Source organism: Thamnophis sirtalis, unplaced genomic scaffold (genome assembly GCF_051295495.1).
Source record: "Thamnophis sirtalis isolate CommonGarterSnake01/CBP01778 unplaced genomic scaffold, rThaSir2_p1.2 scaffold_2, whole genome shotgun sequence".
Lineage (NCBI taxonomy): Eukaryota > Metazoa > Chordata > Lepidosauria > Squamata > Natricidae > Thamnophis > Thamnophis sirtalis.
In genome coordinates this window covers 51,738,948-51,756,883 of record NW_028261382.1, presented here as the reverse complement: position 1 = coordinate 51,756,883, position 17,936 = coordinate 51,738,948, and the positions used below count along the sequence as shown (strand labels likewise).

Genomic DNA, 17,936 nt, shown 5'->3' with positions numbered 1-17,936 from the left:
TTTATCGCCTCTTTTGCTCCCCTGCTCAAAAATCCCCTCCCGGAACCAGTTTTCCTGCCGAGAGGAGAATCCGCTTTACGACTCAACGGCAGCCGGAGTTTCCTCGTTTTAAGCGCCTCGGGGGAAAAAAATGGTTGTTACGGGGAAAGCCGGCCGTCTCTGGCGTGTGAATCACCGCCGGTGGGAGAGGTTCGGAGGGTTCAGCCCAGGTGAAAAACGCAAGGCGGGGTGTGATTTATTATCTTATTTCTGCATTTGATTTATCTGCTGTCCGCCTGTCCTGGAAGCAGCTCTTGATGGCTCCCCATCCGCCTGGTTCCCCTTCCGTCCGGTTACATTTTCCTATATTGAATTTTGGTCGCTTCTAGAAGTTCTGGTCTTATCTGGAGATCCCCTATTTCTGCAGGAAATCTCTCTCTCTCTCTTTCCCTCTCTCTCCCTCTCCCCCTTGTTTCCTCTTTCCCCCTCCCCTCTTTCCCCCTTCTTTCGCTCCCTCTCCTTCCCTCTCTCCCTACTCTCTTCTTTTATCTTTCTCCCTGCCTCTTTCCCCTCCCTCTCCTTTCCTCTTCTTTCTCTCTCTCCCTCTCTTTCCCTGCCTCTTCCCCTCCTCTCCTTTCCCTCTCCCTCCTCTCTTCTTTTCTCTGCCTATTTCTCTCCCTCTCCTTCCCTCTCTCCTTGTCCCTCTCACTCCTCTTTTTCCCTCTCTCCTTTTCTCTCCCTCTCTTTCCCTCCCTCTCCTTCCCTCTCCCTGTTCCTTTCTTTCTTTCTTTCTTTCTCTCTCTCTCTCTCTCTTTCTCTCTCTTTCTTTTTCTCTTTCTTTCTTTGTTTTTCTTTCTTTCTCTCTCTGTTTCTCTCTCTTTCTCTCTTGCTTTCTCTCTCTTTCTTTCTGTTTCTTTCTTTTCTCTCTCTCTTTTTTTCTCTCTTTCTCTCTTTCTATCTCTTTCTTACTTTGTCTTTCTCTCTTTCTTTCTCTCTCTTTCTTTTTCTTTCTTTGTTTTTTTCTCTCTCTCTCTGTTTCTCTCTGTTTTCTCTCTTGCTTTCTTTCTCTTTCTTTGTGTTTTCTTTCTTTTCTCTCTCTCTCGCTTTCTCTCTCTTTCTCTTTTCTCTCTCCTTTCTCTCTTTTTCTCTCTCTCTTTCTCTCTTTCTTTCTCTTTCTTTCTCTCTTTCTTTCTCTCTCTTTCTTTCTTTCTCTTTCTTTCTCTCTCTCTTTCTTCTTTCTTTGTCTTTCTTTCTCTTCTTTCTTTCTTTCTTTCTTTTCTTTCTTTCTTCTTCTTTCTTTCTTTCTTTGTCTTTCTTTCTTTCTCCCCCCTCCACTCCCTCCCTCCCTGGGAAAGCTGTGCTGCTTTTAAGCTGGCCGAGCGAGCGAGATCTTTCCAGAGGTAATGCCCGAAGGCTTTCCGCTGCAGGGAACAGCGCTGGGGCCTGTGAGGTGTGACCAGCAATTCCCGAGTTTTGTTTTGTGTCACTAATTCACTTCCCAGCTTCGAAAGCTCTTTCCTACTCCCGTCCCACTTCGTTTCCTGTTTATAGAAAGGGTGGCGTTGTGTTCTTTTTTTTTTTTTGTGCCCTGTTGTGAAATACTACGCGGGCCGCTCGGTCGGTCGCTGTGCAGCCGAGTCCTACAAGAACTGGCGCTGCTCGTAAGGGGTTTAGCTTCAAATGCGGGCACAGCGCCGGTGTGGAAAAATGTAGTTTTTGGATGCACTAAAAGCAGTTTTTGTTCCACACCTTTGCAAACAGGTGGAAGAGTCCGTGAGATTGTTTTTACTCTGGGTGCAAACGGACCCAAGTGTGGAAGAGTTCAGGTGCTTTTACGGCTTCCCAGATGGGGAAAACACCTGGGGCAGCATTGAAATTTTAAATTGTTTCTTAATTTAATTTCTTCCTAATTAGACTTGGTTCGCTTGTTGTTTTTTAAAACTTTTTTTTATTTTATTTGTTCTCTCCAAACAATTATAGGAATACATTCACATAGTTATTATTCTTTTTTACATTCGTCCTTCTTTGTACATTTGTTATTCCATTTAATAGGTTATAATATACAATTTGGGTTGCTTTATTTTCCATCCCTTCTGCCTGTTATAACACCCACCTTCTTTTCCCTTTCTTTTCTCCCTCCCTCTCTTCTCTACTTCCTTCCTTTCTTCCTCCTCTCCTTCTTCCCTTACCTCTCCTCTGCTCCTACTCTCCCTCTTCCCCTTCCTACCCTCCTCTCCTTTCCTTTTCCTTTTTCCCTCCCGCTCTTCTCTACTTCCTTCCTTCCTCCTCTCCTTCCCCTTCCTTCTTCCCTTACCTCTCCCCTGCTCCTACTCTCCCTCTTCCCCTTCCTACCCTCCTCTCCTTCTCTTTCTCTCCCTTCCACCCTCCTCTCCTCTCCTTTTCCTTTTTCCCTCCCTCTCTTCTCTACTTCCTTCCTTCCTCCTCTCCTCCTTTCTTCCCTTCCCTCTCCCTGCTCCTACTCTCCCTCTTCCCCTTCCTACCCTCTCTCCTTCTCTTCTTCTCCCTTCCATCTTCCTCGCCTCTATCTTCCTTCCCTCCTCTCTTCCTCTCCTCTTCTTTTTTCTATTGCAGGCGTCTCCTCCACCTCTTTAATTTTTATTTTCTCGGGGGGTGGTATTTCCGCAGACCCCAAAAAAACAGTTGGATATCATTTCTTGTTCCCTTTCCTTCTCAAATCTATCCTGATTATGTTTCTCCCCCCACCCCCCCACTTTGTATCTTACTTTTGAATATATACTTATATATTATTATTATTTTCTTCCCTATTCCCCACCCTCTTCTACTTAATGGCGTATTGTCTGATCGCCACATCGCTTGGGCTTTGAGGAGCTTCTGATCCATGTTGTAGGGAAGGGACCCATCATCCCCTCCCTCTGCAGGGCGAAACAAAACCGGCATCCCTGCCCTTGCTCTCTTTTTCATTTCCACACCCAAGTGGGCTTTTTGTTTTGGCATTGGGTGGGGGGCTCTAGGGGGGGAAGCAGCGCACGGGAAATAAATCCACCTGGGGGGCTGAAATGCCGTCTTTAATCCAGTTATAATGCCCTTCGCTCAGAAGACAGGGGTGGAAAGATTTTGCTCATTTCCTCGCACTCGTTCAACTCTTCTGCCCGGTAGGATGAAATAGAACAGTGGTCTCCAACTTTGGCAACTTTAAGACTTGTGGACTTCAACTCCCAGAGTTCCTCAGCCAGCTTTGCTGGCTGAGGAACTCTGGGAGTTGAAGTCCACAGGTCTTAAAGTTGCCAAAGTTGGAGACCCGCTGAAATAGAACACCTCTGGATAAGGCGGCCACTCCGGAGTGTTAAGTGGAGGCTATTCGGCCTCTCATCACCAGGGTGCTGTGCCCATCGTGCAGAACCAGTCAGATCTTCCCTTGGCACCCGGTGGGTGGGCCTGGCTCGCTTGTAAACCACTCGGCCTTGTCTTCTGCTGATAAGGCCGGCCAGGAATCTGGATTTTGTCCTGCAGCAGATGGCTGATGGGATGGCCAGGCGGTGGCTTTCAGCAGGGATCTGCTGCTGGGGGGGAGAAATTGAAGAGATTGGAGAAGCATCGGTCCAGAATGGCATAGGGTGGGTGGGTGGGTAGGTAGGTAGGTAGATATGGTAGATAGTTATGGTAGATAGATACGGTAGATAGATAGGTAGACAGACAGACAGAGAGATTGACAGATAGAAAGTTAGATATAGATACTATAGGTAGGTAGGTAGGTAGGTGGGTGGGTGGGTGGATGGATGGATGGATGATAGACAGACAGACAGACAGACAGAGATAGACAGATAGAAAGTTAGATATAGATAGATACTATAGGTAGGTAGGGTAGGTAGGTAGGTAGGTAGGTAGATAGATAGATAGATAGATAGATAGATAGATAGATAGATAGATAGATGATAGATAGACAGACATACAGACAGTCAGTCAGACAGACAGACATATAGATAAGGTAGGTAGGTAGGTAGGTAGGTAGGTAGGTAGGTAGATAGATAGATAGATAGATAGATAGATAGATAGATAGATAGATAGATAGATAGATATTAGATGGATGGATGGATAAATAGGTAGGTAGATAGATATAGAGATAGATAGATAGATAGATAGATAGATAGATAGATAGATAGATAGATAGGTAGATAGATATTAGATGGATGGATGGATAAATAGGTAGGTAGATAGAGATAGAGATAGATGATAGGTAGATAAATAGATAGAGTTTAGATGGATGGGTAGGTAGGTAGGTAGGTAGGTAGGTAGGTAGGTAGGTAGGTAGTAGTTAGATAGATAGATAGATAGATAGATAGATAGATAGATAGATAGATAGATAGAATAGATAGATGGATGATAGATATGGATGGATGGATAAATAGGTAGGTAGATAATATAGAGATAGATAGATAGATAGATAGATAGATAGATAGATAGATAGATAGATAGATAGATATTAGATGGATGGATAGGTAGGTAGGTAGATAGATGGATGATAGATATTGGATGGATGGATAAATAGGTAGGTAGATAAATATAGAGATAGATAGATAGATAGATAGATAGATAGATAGATAGATAGATAGATAGATAGATATTAGATGGATGGATAGGTAGGTAGGTAGGTAGGGAGGTAGGTAGGTAGGTAGATAGATAGATAGATAGATAGATAGATGATAGATAGATAGATAGATAGATAGATAGATAGATAGATAGATAATATTTTTATTGGCCAAATGTGATTAGACATACAAGGAATTTGTCTCACTGGTTTTGTATAACCACTCTGTGTACATGCAAAATAACAAAGTAGTAATAATCACAACGATACCAGTAAGAAAAGGTAGCAGAATAGATGAGATCTGTTAATTAATTTAAGAGATTAAAGTCTGTTAAAGCAGAGGTGGGGTAACTATGCCCCCCCCCCTTCTTGCAACCCCGTGGACTTGAACTCCCAGGATACCTGGCTGAGGAATTCTGGGAGTTGAAGTCCGCAGGTTGTAAAAAGGGGGGGTCATAGCTGACCACCTCTGCTTTAACAGATTTTTTTCTCTCGCAAGGGACAAGAGCCGCCAAGGGGTGCCCCTCCGTTAATTGCCTAACCCTCTTGGCTTCTTGGCCAACCCAGAGACTCTAAATTGGAGGGTATTTTGTGCCACCTCCCTCTCCCTCCCTCTTCAGTGTGTGAGAGGTGAGCGGCTGCTTTTCCGGAGCATTTGAACCAGACCCTCCTCCCTTCCCTTTGATGTATTTATAGACCGCTGGGCTGGCGTAACCCTCAAGATGACAGAACCGGGCTCAGGTTTCCCCACCTGTCGTATGTCAAAAACCGCTTGGGGTCTCGGAGCTGGCATCCTCGCCCGGGTCCTTTTCCGCCAGTCGGAGGGCTCGACTGATGAAAAACTGGGCTGCGATCCTTCTGCAGAATTGCACTCAAGCCCTCTTCAAATGTGGAATCGACCCAGAATGGCCACTAACCCTGAATGTTGGCCAGGAGCCGGGAACCCAGAAGGGCTGGGATGATTTCGTCTCTCGCCGTTAAATCTTGTCCGTGGCGCGACGTGGTTTGAGCCAACTCAAGTTTCCCAGGAACTCCGTCGTCGCCACAAAGTTTGTGGGAACAATTGTAAACCCCACCGGTGGCTCCTTCTCCCATCCTCCGTATTCCAGTCTGATTTCACTCGTCCGGAATGGCGTTGAGCGGGTTGGACTAGGAGACCTCCAAGGGCCCTTTCCCCTTTTCGTCACTCGAAGAAATGCTCACTTGAAGAAAGGTTGTTAGTCGTGGCTCAGGGAGAGTGGAATTCACACGGTTTACTTCCCGGGAAGAGAAATTAGATTGTCTAATCTATACCACAATATAGGAGGCTCGGTGGCTAAGATGCTGGAGCTTGTTGATCAGAAAGGTCGGCGGTTCGGATCCCTAAGCGCCGCGTAACGGAGTGAGCTCCCGTGACTTGTCCCAGCTTCTGCCAACCTAGCCGTTCGAAAGCAGGTTAAAAATGCAAGTAGGAAAATAGGAACCATTTTGGTGGGAAGGGAAGAGCGTTCCGTGCGCCTTCGGCGTTGTGTCATGCCGGCCACATGACCACGGAGACGTCTTCGGACAGCGCTGGCTCTCCAGCTTTGAAACGGAGAGGAGCACTGCCCCCTAGAGTCGGGAACGACTAGCAAATATGTGCGAGGGGAACCTTTATCTAACTATTTATTTATTTAATTTTATATGCTGCCCACTCTCAAAAGAGACTCAGGGCGGCTAACCTAACCTATACCGCACACATTATTATCCTAGGAGGAGCTGTGAATAGGAGGCCAAAATATATTGCTTATTTGGGGTACGGGGACCATGCACTGATTTCGGTGTAGGCTTTGCCCCTGGGAAAGATTTCTAGCAAGATTTGCTTTCCAGGGGGAAAAGCAAAGGACTTTCAGGGATTGTAGTAAAAACCAGACCCCGCGGGCATCAGTTTTCTTTTCAAGCCGAGATGGCGGTGAGCACCCCCTGGATAGCGTCAAAGCCCCCCCCCTGCAAGCTTCAAAAGGCAACTTTGCCTGAGTGATGGAAGAGGGGAGGAGGCAGCTGTCACGCCAGCCCTGTCTAGACTGAGGCCCGTCATGCCTCTGAGCCCTTACAGGATTATTTCAGGAATAATGCCGTTAAAGAGAGGAGCAGGTGGGCGATGGCGGCCAAGCCCAGGAGGGAGCCGCGCGGCTGGGGTTAGTTAGCGGAATGGAATGGGTAGGAGGAGAAGGAGGGGCGTTCCAGCATTTCCCAAACTCCCCAAATCCCCCATCAGAATTCCCTCTGGGCTTGTGATGGTCAACCTGTGGCACCTATGCCAGAGGTGGCACCCAGAGCCCTCTCTGTGGGCACGCAGCCACCGCCAGCTGCTGGAGCGCCGGAAATCGACAGGAAAACAGCCAAAAAGGCCCGAAGAAACCAGGCTGTTTTTGACCATTTTCAATCCATTTTTGGTCTGTTTTGGGCCAATTTTAGGCTGTTTTGGCCATTTTCAAACCATTTTAGGCTGTTTTTGACCATTTTCAAGCCATTTTTGGTCTGTTTTGGGCCAATTTTAGGCTGTTTTTGGCCATTTTCAAACCATTTTAGGCTGTTCTTGGCCATTTTCAAGCCATTTTTGGTCTGTTTTGGGCCATTTTCAAGCCATTTTAGGCTGTTTTGCATCATTTTCAAGCCATTTTTGGTCTGTTTTGGGCCATTTTCAAGCCATTTTAGGCTGTTTTTGGCCAATTTTAGGTTGTTTTAGGCAATTTTCAGGTCATTTTAGGCTGTTTTTGACCACTTTCAAGCCATTTTTTGTCTGTTTTGGGCCATTTTCAAGCCCTTTTAGGCTGTTTTGCATCATTTTCAAGCCATTTTTGGTCTGTTTTGGGCCATTTTCAAGCCATTTTAGCTGTTTTGCGTCATTTTCAAGCCATTTTTGGTCTGTTTTGGGCCATTTTCAAGCCATTTTAGGCTGTTTTTGGCCAATTTTAGGTTGTTTTAGGCAAATTTTCAGGTCATTTTAGGCTGTTTTTGACCATTTCAAGCCATTTTTTGTCTGTTTTGGGCCATTTTCAAGCCATTTTAGGCTGTTTTTGGCAATTTTAGGTTGTTTAGGCAATTTTCAAGCCATTTTTGGTCTGTTTTGGGCCATTTTCAAGCCATTTTAGGCTGTTTTTGGCCAATTTTAGGTTGTTTTAGGCAATTTTCAAGCCATTTTAGGCTGTTTTGGGCCATTTTGCAGGTTGTTTTTAGGCTTTTTGGCACTCCGGTGGAAAAACAAAAACAGCCTGAAAATGGCCCAAAAATGGCCTGAAAAACATCCCAAAAATGGGCTGAAGAACAGCCCGAAAAACAGCCCAACAAAATTATCCCCAAAACAGGCATGTGTGCACCGCACAGCTGTCTTCCGGTTTCCCGCACTCCGGCCACGTGAATCCAGACAAGTTCCGGTTCTGGCACTCGGTGCCGAAAAGGTTCGCCATTCACTGGCCTTACCCGTCGGACGAAAGCTTGGAAAGAGAAACACCGTCCTGATTTTTCAGGATCTAGAGCAGTTTTTCTCACCCTCGGCAACTTTTAAGAGGGTGGGGTGGACTTCAAGTCCCAGAATTCCCCAGCCAGTTTGCCGGGAGTCTGAAGTCCCACCTGTGCTGGCTGGAGAATTCTGGGACTCGAAGTCCACCCCCTCTTAGAAGTTGCCGAGGGTGAGAAAGACAGAGGAACAAACCCTTTTGGCTCCAATCAAAATAATCTGAAAATAATTGCGGTCCACATTTAAACAACTCAGTAGCGCAATTCTGTTTCTTGGTGAAAAAGCTGCAGGGTGTGTTTATTTTTTTTTTAATTTCCAAACCATAAATGCATATTTCCCCCCCTCCCTTCGTAAAATAAGCTCAGGTTTCGGAATACGTTTTATGTTTTTATGTTTATGTTTTATTATTATTTATTATTATTATACCTCCCAGTGGTTGAAGAAAAGGGGACAAATTTGAAAAAGTTGGTCATTTTTGGGGTGCTGCAAAAGTGGGAATTGGCACAGGGGGAATGACTCTTCGCTTTGTGATTTCTTTCAAAGGTTGAAGGAAATGGGGGGCAAACTTCCCCGCTAGTGATATTTCTTTGTCCTCACGCAAATCTTCTCTGCTTTCTTAACAGTGGGACTTTGGTCTCCCCCAAGTGGAAGAACTTCAAAGGGCTGAAGCTATTGTGTAGAGACAAAATCCGACTCAACAATGCCATCTGGAGGGCTTGGTACATCCAGTGTGAGTAGCGCGCAACCGCTTTTTGTCCCGGGAGAGCTCTTAAAAAAAAAAACCACGAAGCCTCCGGGTCTCGGTTTAGGACCATGTTGAAAGAAATGTCCTTCTGGGTTCAGCTCCAAGTGGGGAAAAAGACACCGGAGACATGGAGGCTGCTTGGAAAGATGGTTTAATGATGGACAGGGCCACGTGGCTTGAGCCCCGAACAGAAAAGGGGATCAGATGCTTCAATTGTTGGTGGAGAAGAAGAGAAGGGCTGAGGGAGGGGCTTGCTAGGCTTTTTATACCCTGTTTAGTCCCACCTCTCTGTTTCCTGTTCCTGTGTAAGAAATGTATTCTGATTGGTTGTCAGACTCCCATGGTGCCATGCAGGGGGCTACTCTCTAGGCTGTTTTGAATCCAGGTATAGATGAGTTCTCAGATGCTATGTGGAGAATTGAGTAATATCCCTTCCCCCTGCAGCTGCAGTGGAGAAGTCTTTATTATGTAAAGTGGGCCAGCCTGGCCTTCTCAATGGCCTATTGACAAAGTGGGGATGGGCAGAGGAAGCTACAGGCAACTATTCTGTCTTTTAAAGCGTGTTTCTTTCTTTTCACTTCCAGAGAAATATTCTGCCTTTTCAATATTTCCTAGGGTATTTCATTTTTTTCTGGGAGGGGGCTGGATGATAACTTCCCACAACCAGAAAGAGTCCAATTATTTCCAAACAGCTACGATTGGCTTCTTCGCGAGATCTTTCCTGCAAGAGAAGGGAATTTTTGCAACTTGGTTTTGCAAACAGCAAAATATTATCTTTTAATATATCCGGAAGGAACTGGATCTTAATCTGTGGTTAGAACCCTGTGAAGCATTTGCAGGCACAGAGAAGAGAGTCTTCCGCTGTTGATCAGAAGTGAGATGTGATCTCCAAATCACTGTTTCTGCATGGATTCCAGGAAAATTGGGCCTCTCTTTCTGGCTTATTCTCGTTCTAATATGGTTTTAAACCAGTGTTTCTCAACCTTGGCGACTTTCAGTCCTGTGGACTTCAACTCCCAGAATCCCCCATAGCTGGCTGGGGGAATTCTGGGAGTTGAAGTCCAAAGGACTGAAAGTCGCCAAAGTTGAGAAACACTGGTTTAAACAAAACAATGACTAGGGGCCTTGGTGGCTCAGGGGTTAGAGTACAGGAATGCAGGCTGCTTCTGCTGACTGCCGGCTGCCTGCAATTTGGGCAGTTCGAATCTCACCAGGCTCAAGGCTGACTCAGCCTCCTCTCCTTCCGAGGTGGGTCAGATGAGGACCCAGATTGTTGGGGTTTGCAAGAGGCTGACTCTGTAAACCGCTTAGAGAGGGCTGGAAAGGATTGTGAAGCGATATATAAGTCTAAGTGTTATTGATATTCCTTCCTTCCTTCCTTCCTTCCTTCCTTCCTTCCTTCCTTCCTTCCTTCTTTTCTTTCCTTGTTCTTTCTTTCTTTCCTTGTTCTTTCTTTCTTTCTTTCTTTCTTTCTTTCTTTCTTTCTTTCTTTCTTTCTTTCTCCTGACTCAGCCTTCCCTCCTTCCGAGGTGGGTCAGATGAGGACCCAGATTGTTGGGGGCAAGAGGCTGACTCTGTAAACCACTCAGAGAGGGCTGGAAAGGATTGTGAAGCGGTATATAAGTCTAAGTGTTATTGATATTCCTTCCTTCCTTCCTTCCACTTTATTTCTTTTCTTTCCTTGTTCTTTCTTTTCTTTCTTTCTTTTCTTTCTTTCTTTCTTTCTTTCTTTCTTTCTTTCTTTCTTCCTTCCTTCCTTCCTTCCACTTTCTTTCTTTTCCTTCCTTCCACTTTCTTTCTTTTCTTTCCTTGTTCTTTCTTTCTGCTTTCTTTCTTTCTTTCTTTCTTTCTTTCTTTCTTTCTTTCTTTCTTTCTTTCTTTCTTTCTTTCTTTCTTTCTTTCTTTTCTCCTGACTCAGCCTTCCCTCCTTCCGAGGTGGGTCAAATGAGGATCCAGATTGTTGAGGTTTGCAAGAGGCTGACTCTGTAAACCGCTGAGAGAGGGCTGTGAAAGCACTATGAAGCGGTATATAAGTCTTAATTGCTCTCGCTATTGCTAGGAGAGGCATGCATTATGAAATCATGTAAAAGAGAACGTCTGAAGTTGGAAATATCAAACAGGCCCACCAGGAGCCCATCCGGCAAATCCTCTCGCTCTCTTTCAGATCTGGAAAAGAGGAAGAACCCCGTGTGCAATTTTGTGACCCCGCTGGATGGTTCTGTGGATGTTCCTGAAGTACACCAGGTGCGCACATCGGAACCACTTGTCCCAGCGCCCCTGTTCCTTCCAAATCAATGGGGTGCTCAGCTTCATGGCCTTTAGTTGCTTCTCTTCATGGGCCTCTGCCATTTGGAACTAGCTGGAGGGGTTTATGGGGAGACATGTGTGGGCGGTACAAGTGATCTTGGGCTTCCACCTTATGCTGATATAGGATTGTGTTGGGTTGAGTTGGTTGGGTTGAGTTGAGTTGGTTGAGTTGGGTTGAGTTGGCTGGGTTGGGTTGGGTTGGGTTGAGTTGGCTGGGCTAGATTGGGTTGGGTTGAGTTGACCTGGGTTGAGATGGCTGGGTTGGGTTGAGTTGGCTGGGCTAGGTTGGGTTGGGTTGGGTTGAGTTGACCTGGGTTGAGATGGCTGGGTTGGGTTGAGTTGGCTGGGCTAGATTGGGTTGGGTTGGGTTGAGTTGACCTGGGTTGAGATGGCTGGGTTGGGTTGAGTTGGCTGGGCTATATTGGATTGGGTTGGGTTGAGTTGACCTGGATTGAGATGGCTGGGTTGGGTTGAGTTGGCTGGGCAAGATTGGATTGGGTTGGGTTGAGTTGACTTGGGTTGAGTTGACTGGGCTGGATTGGGTTGTGTTGAGTTGACCTGGGTTGAGTTGGCTGGGTTGGTTTGAGTTGGCTGGGCTAGATTGGGTTGGTTTGAGTTGACTTGGGTTGAGTTGGCTTGTTCGCAATTACTTTAATCTCTTCTGTTCCTACCATGTTTCTTCTTCTCCTTTTAGGGTAGCAGAACAAATGAGAAATATTGGAGGCAGCGGATTGACATAGTCATACGAGAATATCACAAGTGGAGAACATACTTCAAGAAAAGAGTATGTCTTCTTTTGTTTTTTAATGGCTGACTTTTCAGGTACAAATAATTCCCTTTTGCCAGGGAGTTGCCTTCTGAGCTCAGCTTGCCAAGGAGCTGAGCAGGCTTAGCAAACTTTACCCTTCCCTCCAAGGACAGCTGTTTTTATGACAATACAAGCTGACCTTCCAACATAGCATCGTTTAACTTTCCCTTTTCTGCTGGGTTGGGACTTCGGATTGAAGAATTCCCAGCTAGAGGCCACAATAATCACGTTGATTCACTTGTCAAACAAACAGGACAGGCTCAGTCAAGCAGCAGATAATGGAGTAATATTTTGGGAGGAGGGGGTCTTCAGGGCACCAGAATGGCTGGTCTTGTTTCGTATCTTGTCTGCATAAATTTGGGGTATCGGCTGAGACTTATAGCCCTGTGCTAAATCAATTTGCATTCCATAAAATGGGTGTTTCAAATTCTGTTCCAAGTTGCAGAATTATCCTCCCTCCCTCCCCTTCCTTCCTTCTTTTCCCCTTCCTTCCTTCCTCCTCCTCCTTCCTTCCTTCCTTCCTGTTTTGGTTTCACTTTCAATTATTTCCATTTCCTTCCTCTTTTTTTTTTTCCAGTTACAAAAGCACAAAGATGAAGACCTTTCCAGTTTGGTCCAGGTAAACATTATTTTGGCTATCGCCTTTCCAACGAGCGGATGACTGAAAGAAAGCTCAGATTATATCTTTTAGTTGATTGAATAGAGGATCTGCTCCTCCTGAACGCTTGGAGATAGAGCACTCTGGAAGCTGGAGGTTCGATAGGAGAGTAGAACAGGGGGAAGGGGGGAGTGGGAAGTCTACCGTAATGAGCAAAATAATCCAATAAACCTCTTTGTAGTTAAGGAAAGGATAAGCATAAAATTACAACAGGGTTTGAGCGAATGCCATCCCGAAAATACATCAGCTTAGAGTTGAGAAGGGATAGTCACAACAACAGAAAAAGAAAGAAAGAGAGAAGAGGAGAAGAGAGGAAAGAGGAGGGAATGAAGGAAGAGGAAAGGAGAGGAAGGAGGGAAGGGATAGACAAAGAAGGAGCGAGGGTAGGAGGGGGAAGAGGAGGAGGGGAGAGGGAAGGGAAGAAGGGAAGGAAAGGGAAAGGAGGAAAGGAGAGAAGGGAGAGAGGGTGAAGAGAAAAGAAAAAAATAGGGTGGTGATAATACAAAATAGGTGTATGGGATGGCAAGCAAAGCTACCCAGAATGTATATTTTAACCTTTTATGTGGAAAAACAAATATATAAAGTGTCAGCGTTCCAAATACCATGCAGAATTAAATCAGAGTCGAAGGCAAAACTATGCTTAAAGTCCCAATTTAATAAGGCAGGCATGTTGGCATCGTGCTGTGGGATTCCAACTCTGGAAGTTACATCAGAATCCCACCCAGTTAAAAGTTCATGATCTTGTCCCAAACACCCACAGTCCATCACATGGTCCAATCTTCTTCTTCCACGCTGGCGTCTACACCCATCTGCTTCCGGTCAGGTGTGAAAGTGCAGAGACAAAGGACGACCTTGGCTTCTAGTAAAGAATGAAAAACAATACATTCCACAATCCTACTCCTTCCATTCCCCCCTCCCGTTGACTATACTTAAAGAAACAGCATAATGAAATAAGAGAAAGTGTGGCAGGCCAAAATCCTAAAAGGAATATAAAGGCAGGCCTGACATAAAGATAAATAAGAACAAGAACTATGTGAATGTGTACGTATAACTATATATAAGAGAATATTAATTTTAAAAAACCCTCTTTATTGTTTGAATGGAGCACTTGATGGTTTTCTTTTGGCTCTGCTCCAAGGGGTAGCCAAGATAGTCATGATCTATCTCCACTCCTAAATAGGTATCCGAGATAGATTTTAAAGCACGAGCGTCCAACCTTGGCAATTTTTAAGGCTTGTGGACTTCAAATCCCAGAATTCCTGGCTGGGGAGGATTCCATGCTGTCTGGGGAATTCTGGGAATCGAAGTCCACAAGTCTTAAAAGTTGCCAAGGTTGGACACCCCCCCCCCTGTTTTAAAAGAGGAGTACCAAGCTTAGCGCTAGAATCATTTTTCAGCCTCTTCTCTGTCCCCCGTCCTGCAGGGGGGCCCCCGGTCCCTCCACCAGTTCACCTTCTCCTGTCCTTCCCCTCCACCCCACACCACAGGACGATGGCTTCTTCAAGAAGGACAGCCCCATGGAACTGGAAGAGTTTTTCACCACTGATGATTACATGTCAGGATCTTCGGACACCCTCTTCTCCACCCTGTCTAGTCACCAGCTGGTCACCTGGCCAAATTCGAAGGAGAGAGGTAAGGGTCCGCTTTCCGCCTCCCTTGGAGCTAGCGGCTGCTAGCCCCAAAGGTGCTTTTTTCCCCAAGAGCCAACTGGATTTCCTTCCCCCCCCCCCCACTTTCGAAGGTGTTTCGCTTTTCATCCAAGAAGATTCTTCAGCTCTGACTGGACGGTGGGGATGGGAAGGATTTATATTCCTTGCAGACAGCTGGACATTTGCCTCCTTTTAGAGGGTCATTGAGGCCACTTGGAGGATTTATATTCCTTGCAGACAGCTGGTCATTTGCATCCTTTTAGAGGGTCATTGAGGCCACTTGGAGGATTTATATTCCTTGCAGGCAGCTGGTCATTTGCATCCTTTTAGCCAGTCGTCGAGGCCACCTGAGATACACCTCCAAGTGGCCTCAATGACTCTCTAAAAGGATGCAAATGAACCCCAATCCTCAAAATTTGCCCCCAAATATCTCCCAAGTCTGCTCCCTGTTAGAGATAGTCCCCAATTTGCAACGGCTCATTTCGTAAGCGTTTGGAGTTACAACGGCACTGAAAAACGGCCGTTTTTTTCATACTTCGGACCACTACAACATCCCCCCTGGTCACGTGATCAAAATCCAGAGCCTTGCCAGCTGACTCTCATATTCCAAAGTGAACTAATTTCAGGAGGATGCCTCCTTTTCTGTCCCTGCTTCCTTCGCCCGCCCACATCTGCGAAATCTCATGTTAGGCCTCCTCCGAATCCCATCCGCCGGCCAGTGTTGACTGGCGACTACCCGGAGGAGAGCCTTCTCTGTGGCTGCTCCAACCCTCTGGAACGAACTCCCCGTGGAGATTCGAACCCTCACCACCCTCCAGGCCTTCCGCAAAGCCCTTAAAACCTGGCTGTTCTGACAGGCCTGGGGCTAAAGAGCTTTTGCCCCCGTCTCGAATGGTATGACTGTTGTGTGTTTTAAATTATGCATTGTTTTGTGTCGTTTTTAATTTTTGTTTGTATCCCCCTTCCCTGGTTTCAGTTGTGATCCGCCCTGAGTCCTCTTCGGGGGAAAAGGGCGGCATATAAATAAAATAAACATTCAACATTCAACCAAATAAACATTCAACATTTTGGGGGTTTTTTCCATGTGTTTCTAGCACACCTGGGCAACGCCGACATGATTCAGCCGGGACTCTACCCTCTGCAGCCAAACTGGATGGAGACTCTGGATTTTTTCCCAGGTGAGCCAGAGGGGTTTCTGGTTTGCCAGCCCCCGTGCCCTTAGACAGAAAAGGATCCCCGTGGAATTGAAGCGGCTGGAATATTGTCTCAGTCACCCCAAAATTATGCAGTCCTTCAGCTGCTCTCTGAGCTTGGTGGGTTCCTTGCAAGCGTTCCATGACCCAACTAGATAACGTCATCAGTGTTACAAAGGAGTGTGGGAGGTTGGTGGAGTGGAGGAAGGAATAGGATTTGGGGTCAAAAAGTTTTTTGAGCCGAGGTGGCGCAGTGGTGAAATGCAGCACTGCAGGCTACTTCAGCTGACTGCAGTTCTGCAGTTCAGCTGTTCAAATCTCACCGGCTCAGGGTTGACTCAGCCTTCCATCCTTCCGAGGTGGGTAAAATGAGGACCTGGATTGTTGTTGGGGGCAATATGCTGACTCTGTAAACCGCTTAGAGAGGGCTGAAAGCCCTATGAAGCGGTATATGAGTCTAACTGCTATTGCTAAATATAAAAACAGATGCTGGGACGAGATTCGGGGTGGAATTTAAAGCTTAAAAATGATATTTCTTGCCATTTTTGCATCCAGAAGAGGAAAAATCCTGATGCCGTGATTAGAAAAATGGATGCTGTGGGGGCCAATTTTTCTTTGTGCCCAAATGCAGAAACGGATGCGAGGACGAGATTCGGGGTGGATATTTAAAGCTTAAAAAGGGTATTTCTTGCCGTTTTTAAAAATCAAGCCTTTTTGCATCCAGAAGAGGAAACATCCTGATGCCGCAATTAGAAAAATGGATGCTGTGGGGGCCAATTTTTCTTTGTGCCCAAATGCAGAAACGGATGCGAGGACGAGATTCGGGGCGGAATTTAAAGCTTAAAAATGGTATTTCTTTCCGTTTTAAAAAATCAAGGGTTTTTGTACCCAGAATTGGAAAAAATCCCGATCCCGCGGTCAGGAAAATGGGTGCCTTGGAGGCCAAATATTTCTTTTGAGCCCAAATGGAAAAACGGACGAAGGGGACGAGATTCAGGCTGGAGTTTCATGCTTTAAAATCGGTATTTCTTGCTGTTTTAAAAAAAGCAAGCATTTTTGCACCCAAGGGAACCACCAAGCCCAGGGGGCACCCAGGTTCCCAGAGTTTAACCCTGACCTATCAGAAAAAATTAAAGTGAGAATTCCTTTGCTTGTTCTTGTTTCCCTGACTGGCTAAAAACAGGTCTGTCTCTCTTCCCTTTGGCTCAGGTTAATTTCCTGACTCTTTCCTCCTGTTTTTATCTTCGTGGGTGGGCTTCTGTTCCCTTGGGAGTTTTGCTTTTTTTCCATATTTACCATTTCCACATATGTGTGAAGGTTAGAAATTTGAAATATAAATAACCCACCTGTCAGGATGGAGAGGTTTGGCACCCAAAGGATTTCGTGCTTAATGATGGAGCTGGCTTGCTCCCAAAACAGCAGAATAGCAATAGCACTTAGACTTATATACTGCTTTGCAGTGCTTTTACAGAGATACCCTCGCCCCCCAACAGTCTGGGTCCCCATTTTACCCACCTTGGAAGGATGGAAGGCTGAGTCAAACTGAAGGAGGGAGGGTGGGAGGGAGGGAGGGAAGGAAGGACGGACAATAGCACTTAGACTTATATACCGCTTCACAGTCCTTTCCAGCCCTCTCTAAGCAGTTTACAGAGTCAGCCTATTGCCCCCCAACGGTCTGGGTCCTTATTTACCGACCTCAGAAGGACGGAAGGCTGAGTCAACCTTGAGCCAGTCAGCATAGAACTGCTGGCATTCGGCAGAATTAGCCTGCAATACTCCATTCTAAAAGGAAAGAAGGAAGGAGGGAGGGAGGGAGGGAGGGAGGAAGGAAGGAAGGAAGGACTTATATACCACTTCATAGTGCTTCAGAGCCCTCTCTAAGCGGTTTACAGAGTCAGCCTCTTGCCCCCAACAATCTGGGACCTCATTTTACCCACCTCGGAAGGACGGGAGGCTGAGTCAACCTTGAGCCGGTCAGATTCGAACTTCCCAAATTGCAGGCAGCCGGAAAGCAGCAGAAGCAGCCTGCAGTACCGCACTCTGACCACTGCGCCGCCGTGGCGCATGAGGAAGAAGGGGAATATAATCAGGATTTGATTCTCTTTGTTCTCTCTCGGTCAGATATTTTCGCCTCTCCGACCACCATTACCTCCAGCCTGACCTCCAGTGCCTCTTTGTCGGGGGCCATCGATCATTGTGCCCAGGTGAGAAAGGGGAAGCGGTGAAGCCGAAGTGGGACGGTGAGACACGGGGCAGCACATCCGAGGTCACCGAGTAGCCAGTGTTTTTTCCCCCTTTGTTCTGTGTGAATCTTTCAAATTTTCCCTCCTTTATTTATTTAGTCCAGTAGTTTTCCAACCTCGGCTAATTTAAGAGTGTGGACTTCCACTCCCAGAATTCCCCCTCTCTCTAGGCCTCTCTAGAGAACAGACTCTATGGTTGCTGGAGCTCAGGGGTTCAGTTTAACCAATTCTTCTCAACCTTAAGCACATTAAGAGGGGTGGACTTCAGTTCCCAGAATTCTGCTGGCTGGGCAATTCTGGGAGTTGAAG

The 17,936-nt window shown here is 46.1% G+C and overlaps 1 protein-coding gene across 1 annotated transcript in view; it reads left to right on the top strand.

The window, feature by feature from the left end:
- Positions 1-17,936, top strand: part of MLXIP (MLX interacting protein) — a 36,112-nt gene that overhangs the window by 5,252 nt on the left and 12,924 nt on the right. Inside the window, 7 exon segments of the mRNA XM_087703470.1 lie at positions 8,648-8,754; positions 10,934-11,013; positions 11,771-11,860; positions 12,462-12,503; positions 14,030-14,174; positions 15,286-15,369; positions 17,506-17,588. Coding sequence (XP_087559596.1) covers positions 8,648-8,754; positions 10,934-11,013; positions 11,771-11,860; positions 12,462-12,503; positions 14,030-14,174; positions 15,286-15,369; positions 17,506-17,588 — 631 coding nt within the window.